General features: G+C 36.9%; 1 protein-coding gene across 1 annotated transcript in view; it reads left to right on the top strand.

Annotated features, from left to right (window-relative positions):
• RNF125 (ring finger protein 125) overlaps positions 1-16,216 on the top strand; it is a 36,361-nt gene extending 20,145 nt beyond the window's left edge. Inside the window, exons 5-6 of the mRNA XM_036763209.1 lie at positions 9,911-10,018; positions 13,495-16,216. Coding sequence (XP_036619104.1) covers positions 9,911-10,018; positions 13,495-13,581 — 195 coding nt within the window. The 3' untranslated portion in view covers positions 13,582-16,216. The remainder of the gene's footprint in view (positions 1-9,910; positions 10,019-13,494) is intronic.
• The last annotated feature ends 2,862 nt before the right edge of the window (positions 16,217-19,078 follow it).

Genomic DNA, 19,078 nt, shown 5'->3' on the forward strand with positions numbered 1-19,078 from the left:
GACAAGTCATCTCTATGCTTGCTTCATAAAAAGGCTTAATTATGACCTAACATTGTGAAGAAGTTATAGAGCTGGAAAAATAGTTTTTAAATTTCCTTGGATATCATCTTATGTTGCGAGTCCCCGGCCTCGCACGCTACTCGGGGTTCCCCCCAAGCCCCAGGCCTTTGCCTAGCAAAGGGCCTGATCTCGCAGACAATGTATGGGGCGGGAGCCGAAAGGTGGTGAATGACTCCGAATTTTATTTCAGCAAGCAGCATTTTTATATCTTTAGTGACGTAGGTACATTCTTTGGTTATGTGGGGGAGGGACAGGTAAAAATCAAGACACCTGGGTACTAGGACCGCCCCGACTCCACCTACTCTCCTCCCCTTCTCTTCCCACGCTAACCGGAAGTTCCATGTGTTCTGGCAAGCCCAGACAGAGAGCCGGAAGTTCCATGTGCTCAAGCAGGTGCTCAAGCAGGTCCGGGCAAAGACCTGGAACTGCTAGGGAGGCAACAAAGGCGAGACCCCTCCTCCTGGCTCCACCCATAACTCAGAGCCCTGAGTTTATCTCAGCAGGCCCCTGGGCCTGGAGGTCCAAGGAGGGCAGGGCTCAGCTCTAACTCGGCCCGTAACAATCTTATACCTATCAGATTGGCTAAAATGATGGATGCCTTTCAATTGAGAAATGGCCAAACAAGTTATGGCATATGGTTGTGATAGAATACTATTGTGATGTAAGAAATGATGAGTTGACTGATTTTTAGAAAAACATGGAGGGACTTGGACCTATGAAGGAAGATGGTGTCCACCTCCAAAGAAAGAGCTGACTAATATGTATAGTGTAGTGTATGGTCTTGTGTGTGTGTGTGTATATGTGTGTGTGTGTGTGTGTATGTGAGTGTATATGTGTATGTTTATGTGTGTATTCATGTTTAATTGTAGCCTTCTCTCTAGTACAGAGTGGGGAGGAATCACCAAGGTAATCAGAAGTCCTCAGTGTTGGGATTTGGAAACCCTAGGAAGCACAGCTCAAGTGTGTAGCAATCAGTATAGCATGTAATCCAGGACATCTTGGGCACAAGGGGTCTGAGGTCTCTAACACTCTTTCCTGAATTGCCAAAGAGGACCCTGAAAATCTGGCACCATGGAACCTAAAACATTCAGGAAGGCTGACTCTGGGAGGTAGATGTCAGAGTAGGAACCACGTGACCTAAGATGAGTCCAAGCAGGGCTGACCACTACACCCAAAAGGGAAGTAGGAGGCAGAGCCTGGCCCTAGCATAAAAAACTAATTTAGGAACTAAAGCTACAGAGATGAGTAAACTAAAAAGGACACTGACCAGTATAAAAATTGTTTTAGATCTAGAGATCTCTAAACAGAAGAAATAAGTAACCCTAAAACTGTAAGCAGAAATACAAAGGGGAAAAATAAAAGCACAAAGACTGTATGAATACTTAGAAGGAATGAAGTAAGGGAAAAATTTTTTTTAACTAAATGAAAGCTCTGGAGGAAAGAATTGGAAGAATAAATAACTTAAAAGAGGAGATGGTAAACATTAACCAAGAAATGGACTCCCTGAAGAGTAGAATAAATCAAGCAGAAATCAATGACTCCATGAGACAATAAGGAATATTAAAAGAAAATTAAAATATTTAGAAAACGTAAGATGCATGATATCCAAAACAACTGATTATATCAACAATGCTACTAGCAGCTGCTGTGGAGGTGTAAGACCAACAACACCAGCACACAGGAGAGCTGCTGGCACAGATTGTTTGATCTGCTTTTCTAAGGAAAGCAACTTTAAGGGGTTTACAATCTCACTTTAATTAAACATACATATATCATTCACTTAGTTTAGAGAGAAAGTCAGTACCCTGGACTTCAGAGAAAATGCAAACAGAAATTTTAAGCAGAAAGTATATAAACAGAGCAAATAACACAAATCAACAGACAGGCTTCTGTCTGACCATAGTAATATATACATAGTTATCAGAGAGAGAGAGAGATACCAACATCTGAGTTTTCAAAATGGGTGGGGGGGCTCCTTAATGGCTACCCAGAGTCTCCACATGAACACCCTTCCAATGAGTGAGCCCCCAAAGCTAAATGCTAACCTCTGAGTATATATATGTGCTTCTTCAGGTTCAGAGGGCATCATAACCATGTGACTCAAACTCACATGATTTAGGCTTTCTTGTGACTTTGCCATTATACTGATCTAGAAAATAGGTCAAGGAAAAATAATTTAAGTCTCATTGGATTTGTTTGTGGAAAGATGATGACATGGTACTATATAAAAATCCCTTACAAACACTACAGTGGAGCTTAGAAATGGATCAGTCTGAATAAAAATAATCACCTATAAACTCCTCTAACCAGCCCAGGGATCCACAGAAGACCCCTAGGATCTGTTGGAGACCCTTAAATTGACAGGCTGAGGTGGACGGGAAGAAACCTGGAAGGGCAGATAGGGAGAGCAGCTACAGGGAAAGGATGCTGCTAAAAAAACTTAAACAATAAAAACAAACAAACCCCTAACTAAATAATGAAAAATGATAGGAGAGATTAATAAAATCGAAACCTAAAAAGCATTGATTTGATAAATAGAGTTAGGAACTGGTTCTCTGAAAAAAAACAGCCTAATAATAATGGGTAAATATTTAGCTATTGATATTTTTTTAAAAGAGGAATATCAAATTATTTGTATCAAAAATAAAAAAGAATGGGGCAGGTAGGTGATGCAGTAAGTAGAGCACTAGCCCTGGAATGAGAAGGACCTGAGTTCAAATCTGGCCTCAGACACTTGACACACTCACTAGCTGTGTGAACTTAGGCGAGTCACTTAAACCCAATTGCCCTGCCTTCCCCCCTCAAAAGAAAAAAAAATAAAAAAGAACTCATTATAATTAAAGAGTGAATAAATGAAGTTATAAAAAAAATATTCTGCCCGTTTATAGGCTAGCAAAACCAGTAACTTAGAGGAGATGGATGAATACTTACAAATATCTAAAATACCCAGATTTAAAAAAAAAAAAAAGAAACAGACTATTTAAATAACCCAACATCAGAAAAAGAAATTGAACAAAACATAAATGAACTTCCAAAGGGGGAAAAATACTCCAGGAACAGATGGGTTGCAAGTGAATTATACAGTTCCCAAAACAATGAATTCTACTACTTAAACTGTTTGAAATGATTAAGGAAAAAAATATTCTTCCAACCCCTTTCTAGTATACAAATATATTAATATTTAAACCAGAGAGACAAAACAGAAAGAAAAACAACAGACCAATATCATTACCAATGTCATGTCTGATACCAACATTTTATATATAAACATGTAGACTATAGCAGAGATTGGCAAACTGTGACCTGAGGGCCAAATCCAGCCTTCTGCCTGATTTTTCTTACGGCCCATAAGCTAAGAATGATTTTTGTATTTTAAAGAAAATTTCTTATCATATGAACCATACAAAAGTAGATGGTAGGATGAATCTGACCCCAAGGCCATAGTTTGCCAACCCTGGGCTGCAGCAACGTATCAGAAAGATTAGACACAATGACAAGGTTGTGTTTATACCAGGAATGCAGGCTTGATTCCCCATGTGGAAAAGTATAAATATATATATCATGCCACTAATACAAATAATAAAACTATATGATTACATCAATAGATACTGAAAAGGCTCTTGACAAACTTTTCATTCATTAATTGTAAAAACTCTAGAAACCATAGGAATAAATTGATGTTGTTGGGTCATTTTTTCAGTCCTGTCTGATTCTTTGTGACCCCATTTGGGGTTTTCTTGTCAAAGAGATTGGAGTGGTTTGCCACTGAAGATGAAACATGCAAACACCTCCTGCTAGAGAAGTGATGCACTTAAAATGCAAAGGAAGGCATAAATTTTCAAGCATGGCAAATTTGGGAATTTGTTTTGCTAGACTATGCTTGTTTATGCTGAAGATTTCTGTTTTGGTTTTTTGTTCAGTTGCAGGGGGGAAGGACAATAGACTGGGCAGAATATAAATGCATGTAAAAATAAATATTTTTTTAAGAGAACCACTGGATTCCTTGAAAACCATGATTTAAAAAAAAAAGCCTAGATACGGTATTCGAGAAATTATAAATGAAAATTTCCCAGATATTTTAGAACCATAGACAATATGGTCTTTAGAACCATAGACAATATGAAGCTAGAAATAATCCATTGATGACCTCTTAAGAAACCCCCAAATGAAAAGTTCCAGAAATATCATAGCAAAATACAGATGGGCCACATCAAAGAAGAAATACTGCAAGTGTCTAGAAAGAAGCAGTTCAATTAACAGAAGATCACACAAGATCTGGAAGTTTGTATAATAAGTGAGAAGAAAGTATGGAATACAATATTCCAAAAAGCAAACGATACAGACTTACAACCAATAACAAGTTACCTTCCAAAGCTGAGTATAATCCAACAGAGGAAAAAAAAATAGGCTTTTAATGAAATAGGGGACTTGCAAGCATTTCTGATGAAAAATACAAAGTTGAATAGAAACTTTGAAATACCAGCACAAGAGTCAGGAGGAACCTAGAAAGTCAGATTTGTTTAACCAGGTAGGAGATTTATGATGATGTAGGGTTTAATTTTAATAGATGGAGAAGAAACTAATATCCCTTGAGAAATTCAGTGTCTTCAAATGAAATTGAGAAAGTTAAATGGGAAAAAGCAGAGGCCCTGGGGTAGATTGACTCTGTTTCGAGGGCTTGAAAAGGGGAAAGAGAAGGAATGGTAAAAGAATACACTAGTATAGAAAGGAAGAAGGGGGTGGAATTTTCTATTTCTTTAGGGCTATGAGGGAGAGAGAATAAGTGTATAGAGTAGGTATTAGATAAACCTCACTTTTATCTAATATGGACAATGGTGGATATAACACATACAGAGTTTGGTGTAGAACTATTTCAAACTCAACAAGAAAACGTGGGGATGGAGGCAGGTTAAGAGGGAGGATAATACCAGGGATGGAATAGTCACAAACAAAGCAGACTTCTGACTTCACACACACACACACACACACACACACACGCACACATTCACTTTTGTAAGATTTTGAAGGGTGGCATGGTGTAGGGAGGAAGGAGCAAGGTGAAGAAACAGTAGCACCTGGGTGAATCAGGAAAACCTTTCTGTAGGAGGTAGTTCTTGAGCTGGTCTTTAAAAGAATCTAGGAATTCTAAGAGGAGAAAGTGAAGATGGAATGGATTCAAGGCAAAGCATAGTAGTGTACAAGCATGTGTATAAGGGAACATGAGTAGCATGTTTTGCCTGCATCTTGGAGGGCATAAAGAGGACTAATGTGTAATGAGTCTGGATAGGTTGGTTGGAGCTAAATTATACAAATGCCAAAACAGAGGAGCCACGAACCTGAGTGACTGGAGTGATGATGGTGATCTTGACTGATATAGTTAAGTTAGAAAAAGAATATGAGAGTTAAAAAGTGGGGTGCACTTTAGAGGAAAAGATACTGAATTCTGTTTCTGATACATTGAAAACCTCTGGGACGTGAAGTTCAAAATGTCCAACAGACAATATGTTATGGTGGATCTAAAACTAGGGAGTAGATGTATTGGTCTGGAAGTCCTCCACATAGAAATGCTAACTGAATACTTGGGCTCATGAGATCACCCACAGTGAAGGAGGAAAGGGTTAGAGGGAAGATAAAAAGGGGACGAGGATGATCGTGGGGTACAGCCAAAGTTCAGTTGTACTAATCATAGATCACTTCAAATATTCTAATTCCTGCTGAGCCTGTGCAGAGCTACATCAGCACCCTATTTGCAGGATTACAGAGATAGCTTAAGATTCTCCTATAAAGAGGTCCACTTTGAGAGAGTTTACTGTTCAGAATCTTTCAGAGCAAAGCTCATAATTGCTCACCAAGTGATCTTTATTAGTCAAATGACAGCAAAATTCCTCTATTTTGTGATATGAAAACGGTCAATAGAAAGATTCCTCAAGAAACTTCAGCATTTTCAATAGTATTTATACATATATTCCAAGTCCAAGATAAAATTCAGCTCCTGGTGTGGTATGTCAATAATCTGAAACATAGTATCCTCAAGATTTTTTCATAGGATCTGTTACTGAAGTTATTGAGTCTACAATACATTATTAATTATTAAAAACTTAAAAAAAAACTTAAAAAAACCAAAAAACTTAAAACCTAACCCATCCATTGTTTCTTGACAGTGCTTTAAATTTAGCTGTAAATGTTCAAGATGGTTCAAGAACAAGTTTCCATTAATCATTGCATGGAGGTGATTCAGATTTATTCCAAGAGTGACAGGATTAACATCACTAGACACTAGTGTCCAGGGTAATTTATGCCATGCCGTTAGAACAGATCAGCTCTGAGAGGTTGTCAGTAGATTCTCCCAGAGTCAGTGTCATTTCATCATGCCTCGTCAGTGTAACTACACTGATGTATTTTCAGTAAGCAGAATTAATACATTCTTGACCCCGGAACCTTTGTAGGTATCCTAGAATTGCTGTTTTAGAACCCACTGAAGTGTTTGTCAGTCAGGTCTGACAATTTCTTCTCTCCTACTCAGTAGAGTCTAGTGACTGTCAATGTCTGCTAGCCTCAAGCATACATTCTTGTTATTTAAATAATCTGGGCCCTTTCTACCAGTCTAGTTTTCTCATACATTAGTCTCTTTCCATACACTCTACACTCCAGCCGTGTGGCCTCCTTGCTGTTCCTTACCTACTACCCCCATCTCCCATCTGCTTGCCTTTGCACTGTCTATCCCTCATGCCTGGAATCTCCTCTCTCTACTCACCTCTCCTTAGAATCCCCAATTTCCTTTAAAACTTGACTCATGTATCACCTTCTCCTTGAAGCTTTGGATGATTCTACCAGCTTCTAGTGCCCTCCTGCCCCAAACTACCTTGTATTTACTTCGCATGTATTCTGTAATACAGGCAGCTAGGTGGTTCAGTGGATAGAGTACTGCGCCCAGGATCAGGAAGACTCATCTCTATGAGTTCAAACCTAGCCTTTCTTTCTTCTCTCTCCACATAGGGTATCACACCCTTACCTGCTGGTGGTCTGCCCAAAAGGAATATAAATTTTAATCTCTGAAACTTTTTTTTTTGGTTTGGTTTTGTTTTTTTCTCTTAAAGACCAGCCTTAACTCTGAAAGACCAAGCCCTACTGGATCACTGTTTGGGCCCTTAACAATTGTTTCTGTTTTGGCTAGAAACCCTGAGGGTCTTCCCCTCCCAGATCTATTTGTTTTTAAAGAGGCCATTCATTGCCTCAATCAAACTAAGACTTGTTAAAAACCTTAGCTTGAAAAGGCCAAGGCCCCCTACGGCATCCTGGACCATCTCCAGTTGTCCCAATCCACATCTGGCCACTGAACCCAGATGGCTTTTAGAGGAGAAAGTGAGGCTGGTGAATTTGCACAGCCCTCCCTCACTTAAATCCAATTCACCTGCATATACCGGCATCACCTCACTGACGTCATGGTCTTCTTTGAGAACGAAGGACAAACAGCAATCATGCCTTGTCATCCACACCAAATTCACTTGAAAGTGAGATGTGACGTTTGCTCAAAGGGGAAAAAAATTAAAGAACATAAGCTCTTAACCAAACAAGATTTTGGCTGAATCTATTGTATATGGGTTGGACTATACAGATTATAACAACCCTAAAATCTTATTCCTCTACCATCTTCTCTAGAAGATTAGATCTTCAATCATCACCTGTCTTTCTTCCATCTTTGTTGTTTATCTACTGATTCCTCCCCTTTTGCTTTCAAATATAGCCATCATCTCCATGCTTTAAAAAAAAGAAAACAAACCAATTTTTAGTTCTACGATGCCCTCAAGCTATTATACTATATCTCTCCTCCATTTCTTAGCCAAATTCCTTGAAAAAGTTATCTGCTAATTGCCTCCACTTCATCTCCTCTCACTCTCTCCTCAACCATTTGCAACTTGGCTTCCAACCTTATCTCTCAACTGTAACTGCTTTCTCCAAAGTTACTAATTATCTCTTAATTGCCAAATCTGGTAGTTTATTTTCAATTCTGATACTTCCCAATCTATTTAATGTAATATATGTATATACATATATGTTTCTCTCTGTGTGAATTATTTTGTGACCATATGTATGTATGTATGTATATAGATTAAATTATTTTCCAGTTATCAAGGGAAATACTGTATTAGCTCTCCTGTTATTTTGGTCACAATGGAGAAAAACTTTGATGAGCATAAACATCTTTCTATTTTATGCTTCTCCTGACATGTATGATGAGAAAGGATTATTGTAATCTTGGATGATTGTGATGTAAGATCCTTTAAAGCAGTAGCAGCTTGGTATAGTAGCTAGAGAACTGGACTTTGAGTTCAGAAGAACCTGAGTTCAAATCTCAGAGTCCCACCTCAGACCCTTGATAGCTGTGCGAACTCAGACAAATCACTTAACTTCCTTGTCTTGGATTTCTCATTAGTAAAATAGGGGAAATAGTAAGACCCACTTTACAGGGTTGTTGTAATGATCAAAAGAGAAAATATATGAGAAGTACTTAGCAGACTTTATCGTTCTATATAAATATTGGCCAGCTGTTATTTCATTCCACCAAATCACATGCTTTTTTATAGTCAATGAACAATAAGAATAGTGAGATCTTGTATTCTCCATGCCTTTAGGTTAATTGCAAAATCTTAAAAGATGTGGTCCATTGTTGGTATCACTTGCAAAAGCTTGTTTGTTTCCTAAAATCCCTTCGTGGAAGATGCCCTTTTTTCAGATAGCTGACTCACATAGGGATTTTGTATAGGTGGTAGAGAAGACATATGAGTCGGTAGTTATTTATGTTTTCTTATTACCTATTTTTTATATTGGTGATGGTATTAATAACACAGGGGAAGGGGAGAAAGGAGTGTTGCTCCTTCTGAATCTTCCCTCCTTCAGATAACTTATATATCAATCCGTCGGTGCCTCTACAATTGTTTAGGAAAGATCCCTTGTCCCTTGAGAACCTCACTGGAGCCAAAAAGTCAAGAGCAAATGGAGAGCTCAGAACAAGAAATCTAAATTCACCAGAACCTAAAGCAGTCTTAAACCTTTTTTGTGCCATGAACCCCTCTGGTAGTTTGGTGAAGCTTACGTACTCCTAATCGTAATAATGTTTTTAAAGATATCAAATACATAGGATTACAAGGGAAACTAATTATGTTGAAATATAGTTGTCAAAATATTTTTTAAAATAAATTCATGATCCCTAGTTTTTCCTGGCTAACAGGTGTCTTCCTGAAGTGGTCATCTCCCTTAGAGGACCCCTTCCATTAGGGGATTGCCTCCCTTAAGGGACTTTGACCTACCTTAAAGAGGAGCCTGGTTGGTGTGTTACCGAGAATAAATGCCTTTACTTGGGGAAAAAAAAACCCAGGTTCATGGACCCTACATTAAAAATGTGTGACCTAAAGTAAGAGTGGAAAGAAGACAAAACAAGTACGTATATACCCAGTGGAGCAAAAGGAGAAAAAAAATAGCCAAACATAGCTGGATATTCAGGTACCTGAAGGGAAAAAAAGTAATTTTATTATCTCTACCTTATAGGACATCTACCTATTTTTGTTTAGAACCAGAAAGCCTTTCTGTTATAGTATTTTCAGATATGAGCTCTTTACTCTCTACTCTCCATCATCACCTGCTAACTGCCTGTGGTGGGGTAGATTAAGTGTGACATTCATTGAGACATAACTGAAATGGACATGCTGTTCTGATATCAAAAATCATAAATAAAGTGATCCCAAAATAGACTCAGAATTAAAGTACATTTTGTCAGACAGTTTCATGTTTCTCTAGCCTAGCACAAATAGCTATCTCATTTCTCAATATTGCTTTCTATGTTTATTTACAGTTCTGTCCGCTTTGTCATTTTATACCTAATGGAGATTCAAGCAACTCCAGTGATAGTTTGATCCGGCACCTGCAAAACAGACACACAATGTTTTATGATGAATTTCTTGTAAGTATACAACCTCATCCTTTTTTCTTAAATTGTTATGGTAATTAAATCAATTTTTTTTTCCAAGTCAGACAAACAAAATTGAGGAAAGAAAATGAACTGAAGTCTTAGGAGCTAGGATTTACTAGGACCTTGTAAAAACATATTTCATCCATCTCAAATACCCACAAATATTTTAGCTGGGCAAGAGCTCCCTCCGCTTTTTTTTTAAGGTTTGCAAGGAGGTTTACGGGTTGCCTCATATATAAAATGAGAATACTCATAGCATCCAAGGTTGTTGTGGGGATCGAATGAGATGACATGTAAACTACTTTGTATGCTTTAAATCCTAATGTAAATGCTGGTTATTGTTGTAGATATTATTATCTCATCTTATTTTTCTAGTTCCCTCATTTTTTAATTAAAATTAAATAAATGTATTAATTCTTTTTAAAAGATTTTCTTCACTTTCCAATGATTTCCCACTTTTCTTCTCCCAACAGAACTCTCCCTCACAACAAAGTATATCTAAACAAAATAAATCAATCTTGGTCATATCTGACTATATGCTATATACCTCATCTATAGATGGTAAGGGGAGGAAAACCTGTTTCACTAACAATTCACTGAAGTCAGAATTAAACCTTGCATTCCTCAGCTGTTGTTTTCCTTTTACATTGTTGTGGTCATTGTGTAAATAGTTGTTCACTTCACTCTGTATCAGTTCATACAAGTCTTCCCAAGTTTCCCTGAATTCTTTATATTTTTAACTGCATGATAATGTTCCATTAAATTAATATGTATTAGTTCAGCAATTTCCCAGCTTTGTTTCCAACTCTTCACTTATTGTGAAAAATACTGCTACAGGTATTTTTGTATTTGTGAAACTGTGGTTTCTTCTGGTTGGTTACTCCACTAATGCAGATCATAACCTTTCTGAGCTTTATCAAGACTTCATGAGGTACAATGACAAAAAGAATTCATTGTGGTTGAACTTTCTCGTTCTAAGAGGATAAGATGCATACTCCATCACCGAGCTAGCTACGTTGGACAGTGGTTGTTCTCCAAAGTAGGGGGCTAAATCTCTTTCCAACCTAAATAGAATTGGAGGTGAAAATAATTCACCATATGACAGAATCACACACACACACACACACACACACACACACACACACACACACACACGTCATTCTAACCTCTCAATTGGAGACAGATAGGTGGTGTAGTGGATAGAGTGCTGGACCTAAAGTCAGGAAGACCTGACTTCAAATCTGGCCTCCCGACAGTAGCTGTGTGACCCTGAGCAAGTCACATAACCCTATTTGCATCAGTTTCCTCATCTGTAAAATGAGCTTGAGAAAGAAATGGAAAACCACTCCGGTTATCTTTTGCCAAGAAAAAAACAAATGGGATCATGAAGAGTCAGACACAACTGCAAATGACTGAACAACAACCCCACAATATGTATCTTCTTTTTTAATGATAATTCTATTTTCTTGTCAAATTAAAATTGGAGTAGTGGTTATCAAGTCTAGTGAGAAAGCTTATTGTGTTGTTCTAGTCATTTAAAATAGTAAACATAACTTTATCTGCTATGCATTAGCCTAGCATTTTGTTCCTTAATGGAATACAGAATCGGCTTTATTTCATCCCTTATAGTTGCAAACATCCAAAATACTGAGATTTGAGATGACAGAACTGAAACTAGTTATAAATACAATTCCATGCTCTTTAGGTAGCTGGGTATATAGTTTTGTTTTTTTTTTAATCAGTAATGGAAATATAAAGCCCAAAGCAAGTAGGGTCTCTATAATTCTGCTTAGACACATAGTATTGTGTGCAGTTTAGAGATGAAGAAAACATTCATAGCAGAATTAATATATTTAGATAGAAAAACCAGTTTGATTTTCCCTTAAATATAGGGAATAATAATAGCTTGTGTGTGCACTTGTATAGCACCTACTGTGTGCCAGACATTACTAAGTGCTTTACAAATATTAATTCATTTGATTCTCACAACAGCCCAGGGAGAGTAGTCACTATTATTATCACCCCCATTTTGCAGTTGAGGTAACTGAGGCAAACAGAGGTTAAGTGACTTGCCCAGTGTCACACAACTAGTAATTGTCCAAGATTTGAACTCAGGTCTTCCTGACTGTAAATACAGATTTCTCTCCACTATACCACATAGCTGTTAGGAGAATACTAAAAGTACATATACTTTGTACTTTATGTGTAGTTTTTCATATAAATTATGTATTCATGAATAATATATAGTTATATTCATAATAATTTTTCATATGATTTACATATAATTTTTCAAAAGAAAATGTCAATGTAAAATCTATCCTCATATAATCTCTGTTAAAACTTATTTATTATTATAAAATTATATATAAATATATAAAATTATTGCCCTCTCAACATTGTCGTTTTAGAGTTTTATCTTTTTCTAGGCTTTCAAATCTACTTACTATAATTATCTATATATTTTGCAAAAGGAATGGACAAGGATGAGATAGGGAAGTGTAGTATACCTAAATCTTAGGAAGAGATTAAATAGAAAGGCCTGAGATTACTGAAAGAAGTGTGTAATATAAGAGAACTTGAACAAGGCAAATAATTTGTCTCTGTGGGATTGCTGGGTAGAGCATAAGACCCATTTCATTTTGGCGCAGAAGGCTACAAGGCTAGAATGTGGGTGAGCTCCAGTAAGTGTCCTTGGTTCCAAGGTTTAAAACGTGTGTGTGTACACAGGTATGTATGTATTTATGTAAATATACATGTATATTTACATATATTTAATATAAATATATATATATATATATTGATTACACTTACACACATTGTTTTTTGTTTTTTAACTAGAGAGTAGCAATGGTGTAGTGTTTCCAGGACTAGCCTTGGATTCAGAAAGCCCTGGGTTCAAACCCTATACTAGCTTTTCAATCATGAGCACGTCATTTAACCTCTAGTGAAGAGTCAACTGTCTCTAAAACTATGAATTGTAAAGAAGTTGCTGATTCACATGGGTGGGAGGAGCTACCAGACTAGGGAAGCCAAATGTTGAGACCCAAAACATTACTTTGTTTTCATTTGTGGATTTCCATCGAGGTCTTTTAGCTGCTGATGGACCCTAGGCTTCGGTTTGGAGATCACTGACTTAATAGGATTCAGTTCCAGCTCTGACTCATAATGGGGCATATGCAGAGCTTGGGAGATTGTTTTCTTTTGAAAGTGTTGACATTAAGGCAACCCAGCAAATCATATTCCAGCTTCTGCCTGGTGCTATTGATTTGACTTAGCGAATGTTTGTATGTGGAATCTAGTAAGGTCTTGTTGGCTGCTGATTGGCTTGATAATGATTATGCTTATTGTCCTGAGCTGATATTATTCACAGGACAGATTGGATGAATTTAGAATTAAAAGACAAAGCTATTTAAAAAAACCCAGTAACTATCATTTTGCTTATCTAAAAGTATTTTTCTCTATTTCAGGACTTTAATATATTAGAGGAAGCTCTGATCCGAAGAGTCCTAGACCGGTCACTCTTAGAATATATGAGTCATTCAAACAGCATCTAATTCTGCCAGTAGGAGGAAAGATTTTCTATGGATTCCTTTGCACAGTACATTAAGATGCTGCTCTGACAATTAAAGGGGAATCTTTAGCCTTTAAAAAAGAAAAGCACAGATGTAACAAACCTTTAATGTTTGTATGTGTCTGTTATTGTGTTTATCTGAAAATTTAAAAACCGCTATCCCTTTGGTGATTTATATCCATATTCTCCTGTTGAGATTTTCTGATACTTAGTAGTAACAATTATCTACATGAACCAGAAGGTTTAGGGTGGGTAGCAGTAGAAGGCATGCTTGAGGGAGGAGTTCTTGTTGGGAAATCAGACAGATTTTGAGGGGGACATGCCATGGATTAATAACAATCTACAAGACTGCCAGTGATAAACATGAGATTGCTTTATATAAAAAGAGAATATGAAGCAACAACTTGTTGATATTTAAGAAGAACCTGGAAGTAGTTTCCATTCGTAATATTCTAGCTTCTAAAATACTATTATGAATACATAATTTGATGGAATGAGGAAAGGAAAAATTGTGGTAATTGCTAATGTCCCTTTAAGTTGTATGCTGTTACTTAGTACTGTAACAAATATTGTAATAGGAATATATTCTTAATGCTTTCATTTTAAAAATGTATCTACCACAAGCAGAATATTTTTCAAATATTGGCAGTTAATTTTAATTATTATTAAGAGATTTCTATAATGTAAATAAGTTTCAAAGTATTATGGCTTGACATTTTACATGTAAAAATAACCTGTTTGACCATAGAATTTTTTGATGCAAAGCCCTTAAGGGTTGATTTTTCAACTAAAATGGTATATTGAACTATGCAGACAATCTATACAACTCCTGAGGGTAAAATTTTATTCTGTTAAGTTTCAGTTCAGTAATTCTAATCAGGAATGGACCTTTCTGTTTATTCCTTCTATACAAGGGCTATTTATAGTATGGAAACTTAAAGAAAGAAGAAAGGACTATAATTTCTTTAGAGTTCTCCCAGCACTTTTAGACCTAATACATATTTGAAAATATTGGAAGAGTGTGTAGGAACTGAAAAGTACAAAGAAATGAAATCCGAGAAATCCAAAATCTTCATTTTCAAAATTAATTTTTCTTTACTAAAGAGACTAGTTGAGTTTTACAACCTCTGTCATTCCTTTTAGGTAGAAGTCTTATTATGATAGATTGGAGAAGAAAAAGAAAGGATTCTGAGTCATTCAAAACTGGATAATTAGTTTCCATCTAATTGGCTTAGGACAGAACTTGGAGATGATCTGGTTAAACCCCCATTTTTATACAACTGGAAATAGACACAGAAAAATGACATGACCTGCCCAAGGTTATGTAGCTCCTTATCTTTCTATTATACAACTCTAATTAAGAAAGAAGAAAACAGTTTTAGCTAGTATAGACTAGTCTGTTCTCTAAGTTTTAAGTTTTCACATCTGTAAAATGGGGGTAAACAATACCTTCCCTGCCTACCTCATAAACCATTGGGAGGATCAAATGAGAGGATGCATGCGAAGGTGCTATAAACTATAAAGCACTATACCAATGCAAACTGTCATTAATTCAGACTAGTGGTGAGGCATCTTCAGATTTAACAAAATATGTAACAGCTCAAATTTTTAATTGTATGAAAGTTAAAAAAAAGACAACCTTATAATATAAGCAATATATTTAAGCTTAAATACATTGTTTTAAAGCCTCCCACATCTAAATTCTGTCCCCCTTTTGTAATGTTTTTCCACTATGATCACAGATTAGGAATTATTTATCAATGAACTTTCTGTGTTCCAAACTTCTAGAATTTTACACCAAATTAATTACAAATAGGCAATTTGTTAAGTCAGTATTAAGGTGACTTAAAAGATGAGAAGAACAAAAAATGTCCACTTGAATGGGGCAGCTAGGTGGCGCAGTGAGTAGAGCACCCGGCCCTGGAGTCAGGAGTACCAGAGTTCAAATTCGGCCTCAGACATTTGACACATGTACTAGCTATGTGACTTTGGGCAAGTCACTTAATCCCAATTGCCCTGCCAAAAAACAAACAAACAAAAAATGTCCACTTGTTAACTTAGTACTCTTCTAGCTGCCCAATGTGCAATCCAGAAGAGAAAACTCTTCTTATATGTTTCTTTCAAGAATCAAATTGTCCCACCCCTATGTAAAAGCTGGATAAATGCTGTCTGAGATTATGTCAGCCTGATTGTGTTAACCCAGATTCTGGGTTGGAGATATAGGTTGAGTATGAATGAGTGATAGAGACTGGTCTAGAATTTCAGCTTCCCAGGCCTTGCCCAGGTCTACAGAGTCACACTGCTCTGATATGATTGAAGCTTACTATCATAGATTCATGAGGCAAGTAAGCCTATTCTTATTGATGTTATTGAAAGGTGATAACAATGTGGTTTGTGTCCATAAAGATGGAGGTGCTAAGAAGTCTTAAGAAACTCACTCTTGTTTCATTCCTCAACAACAAAATCTGTAATTGTCAGAATTTAAAAGTTAACAATTATTGATTTTCTTTTGTAAAGATGTCTTATTATGAGAAACAAAGGATGGCAGGACCATTGCTTTTGTTTAAAGTGTCTATTCATAAATGCTGACCTTCAATAAATGGTCTTCCTAAACCTAACCTGTTTTTGTGTTCTCATTCAAAAACACCTACAACAGAAGTTCCTATAACTATAATAGCTCTGTGGACAAGGGTGGGATGGAAATGAGGAGTTAGGAAAGAATGATCTCAGTCATCTTACCAAGAAGATTTATTGCTCTATTAAGTTTCTGCTAAGTACCAGGGCCTGTGTTAATGTCCTCTCCCCTCCCCCAGGCACCATTGATTAATTTGTTATAATTATATAACATTCAAGTTTCCAAGCAATTCCTCTTCATTTACATTGCTGACATCATGTATTTATATTTTTTGCTGTTTACTTCACTCTGCATCAGTTAATATGTCTTCTTTTCTCTGAATTCTTCAAATTCATTGCTTCTTATAGCACACAATATTCCATTATATATTCATGTACTAAAATTTGTTTAATCAGTCCCCATTTGATGAGCACCTGCATTATTTCAAGTTCTATGTGCAGTGCGTTCTGCATATATTATCAGATTCCATCTGGCCCAAGAGTCAAAATGCTCAGATTCACTAAGAGTCTATGTAATATGGCAAATCTTTAATAAACTTTGTTTTACTTTGGCTGAAAGGCTTAGGTCTAATTCATTCAGGCAGGACCCAACATATAGGTATTTTGGGGTCCCAGCCTTCCTAAGCCTCAACAGAGTGATCTTGTATTTAACCTGAATCTTGTCTCCTTATTTCTGTTGTTGTAGTCAATATGTAAATTTCCATTTGGGTTCTGTTGTCTCTGCTGTATTATTTTATATACATCTTCCCATGTTCCTTTGAATTCTTTATATTGATAATTTCTTTCGGAGTAGAAATATTCTATTACATTTATATGCCATAATTTGTTCATCTATTCTGTAATTGTATATATATTTAGTTTACACAGTTTTGTCATCATGAGTAATGCTACTGAGAAAAATGATTATTTTTCTCTTATGCTATTAGTATATAATCCTATTAACCAAATTTGAATTGAAGTTGTTTTCCTTTCTATTTTCTTCATTCTGGGACCAGAATGTAGGTCAATCAGTCTCTGAAAGAGTGGGCTGATATGAGATTGGCCTAATCCTCCAGGAACATTCTCCTCAATCTTGGGCAGGACCCCATCCAACTAGGAGAGTTTATTTCTGATTAAAGTGTAAAGAGTATCTAGTCTAGGTGAGTTACATCCTTAAAAGCTTTAGGCTCCTCCCAGGAAAACCCCCATCCCCTCCCCTTCAACCCCATAGTTCCACTTGGGTGGAGATGGATTCTTTTTCTTAGGTGCTTAGAGGTTCTGGGAATGCTAGAGGCCTGAGTCTCAAGATCAAGTCACCATCTCAGCCGAAGTAGCAGAAGACTTTTAGTCCACCCCCTCATTAGAAAAGGCCCACCCATCTATTAATTGTTAACCAATCAGGGTTCATCTCCCCTGTCAAGGGCACCCACTTTTTCCAAAGCTATTTAACCATTTGATAAGCAAGAGAGAACACTGACAATCAGTTTATTATTTGACAGTCTAATGAACTGATTATTAATTACCCAGAAGCTCTGTCTCTCAGGCTTTTCATTTATCTCACTACTGTGAACATTTTTGGTCATATGAGATTTTTCTTGATGTCAGTAACCTTTTAGCAATTGCTTTATTTTAAGGGATTAGAAAATAGGTCCAGATAAAGTCACTAGCCTAAAAGAACATGTCTCGTAAACATGTAATAGGGATTTGAGCTCAGATCTTTTGACTACAGATAACAGAGGCCTTTCTGTACCGGTTCAATTCTTCTGGTTAAGTCAGTACTAATTAATATGTGAACAGGAAGGTCCCTAATAGCTTCAGGGATAAATCTTTCAGTGAAAGTGAATCTTGTTAAACTTTCTGTTTACGAATAGGAAGGATACTCTCCCCCTTAGTATCATCATTCCTCTCAGGTCTGTTTCTGCCTGTCTGGACCAGAATTGAACCCTGAAACTCCATTTAACCTTCGGGCTTCCTCACCCTGCAGTGTCAATCTGCCCTGCCGGCCCCTTTTATCCAGTGAATCTGCTAGATGGTATGGTAAACAGAAGGCTGAACCTGAAATCAGGAAGACCTGAATTCAAATATAACCTCAGATACTTCCTAACTGTATGACCCTGGGCAAATCACTTTGCCTGTATTTGCTTCAGTTTCCTCAACTGTAAAATGGAGTTAATAATAGCACCCACTTCCCAGGGTTGTTGTCAGGATCAAATGAGATAATAAATGTAAAGCACTTAACACAATGCCTGGCACATAGTAGGCACTTCATAAATTCTTGTTGCATTCCTATTACTGGTTCCTCCTAGGGCCCTTGTTGTGGGGAGATGTCCAGGACCTCCAGCCTCTGCTTTTGATTTTTCCAGATCTCAATGTCATTCTGATCCTCTCTCCAAATACTGCTTGTTCAGCTCCTTCTTACGTGTTTGTCTTCCCCTATTAGAACACAAAACTGCTTGAGGAAAGAAATCGACTTTCTTTCCCCTTATATTTGTATGCCTTGCACTTAGAACATAGTAAATGCTTAATAAATGTTTGTTGCCTTGCCACATCTAGTTATTGTTCAGTTGTTTTCAATCGGACTCTGTGATTCCATTTGGGGTTTTCTTGCCAAGGAGTGGTTTACTATGTCCTTCTCCAGCTTATCGTACAGATGAGGAAATAGGGGCAAACAGTTTAAGTGATTTGCTCTGAGTCCCAATCCAGGCAATCATCCTCTCTATTATCCCCACGCTGTAGATGGTCTTTAACCTCTTCCTGTCTACCGGATGTTTGCCTGCTACCTACAAACATATTCATGTTTCCAACATATTTAAAAAAAAAAAACAAAAACCTTACTTGATCCAATCATCCCCTCAAACTATCATCTT

The sequence above is a fragment of the Trichosurus vulpecula genome, chromosome 1, assembly GCF_011100635.1.
Source record: "Trichosurus vulpecula isolate mTriVul1 chromosome 1, mTriVul1.pri, whole genome shotgun sequence".
In the NCBI taxonomy this organism is placed as follows: Eukaryota; Metazoa; Chordata; class Mammalia; order Diprotodontia; family Phalangeridae; genus Trichosurus; species Trichosurus vulpecula.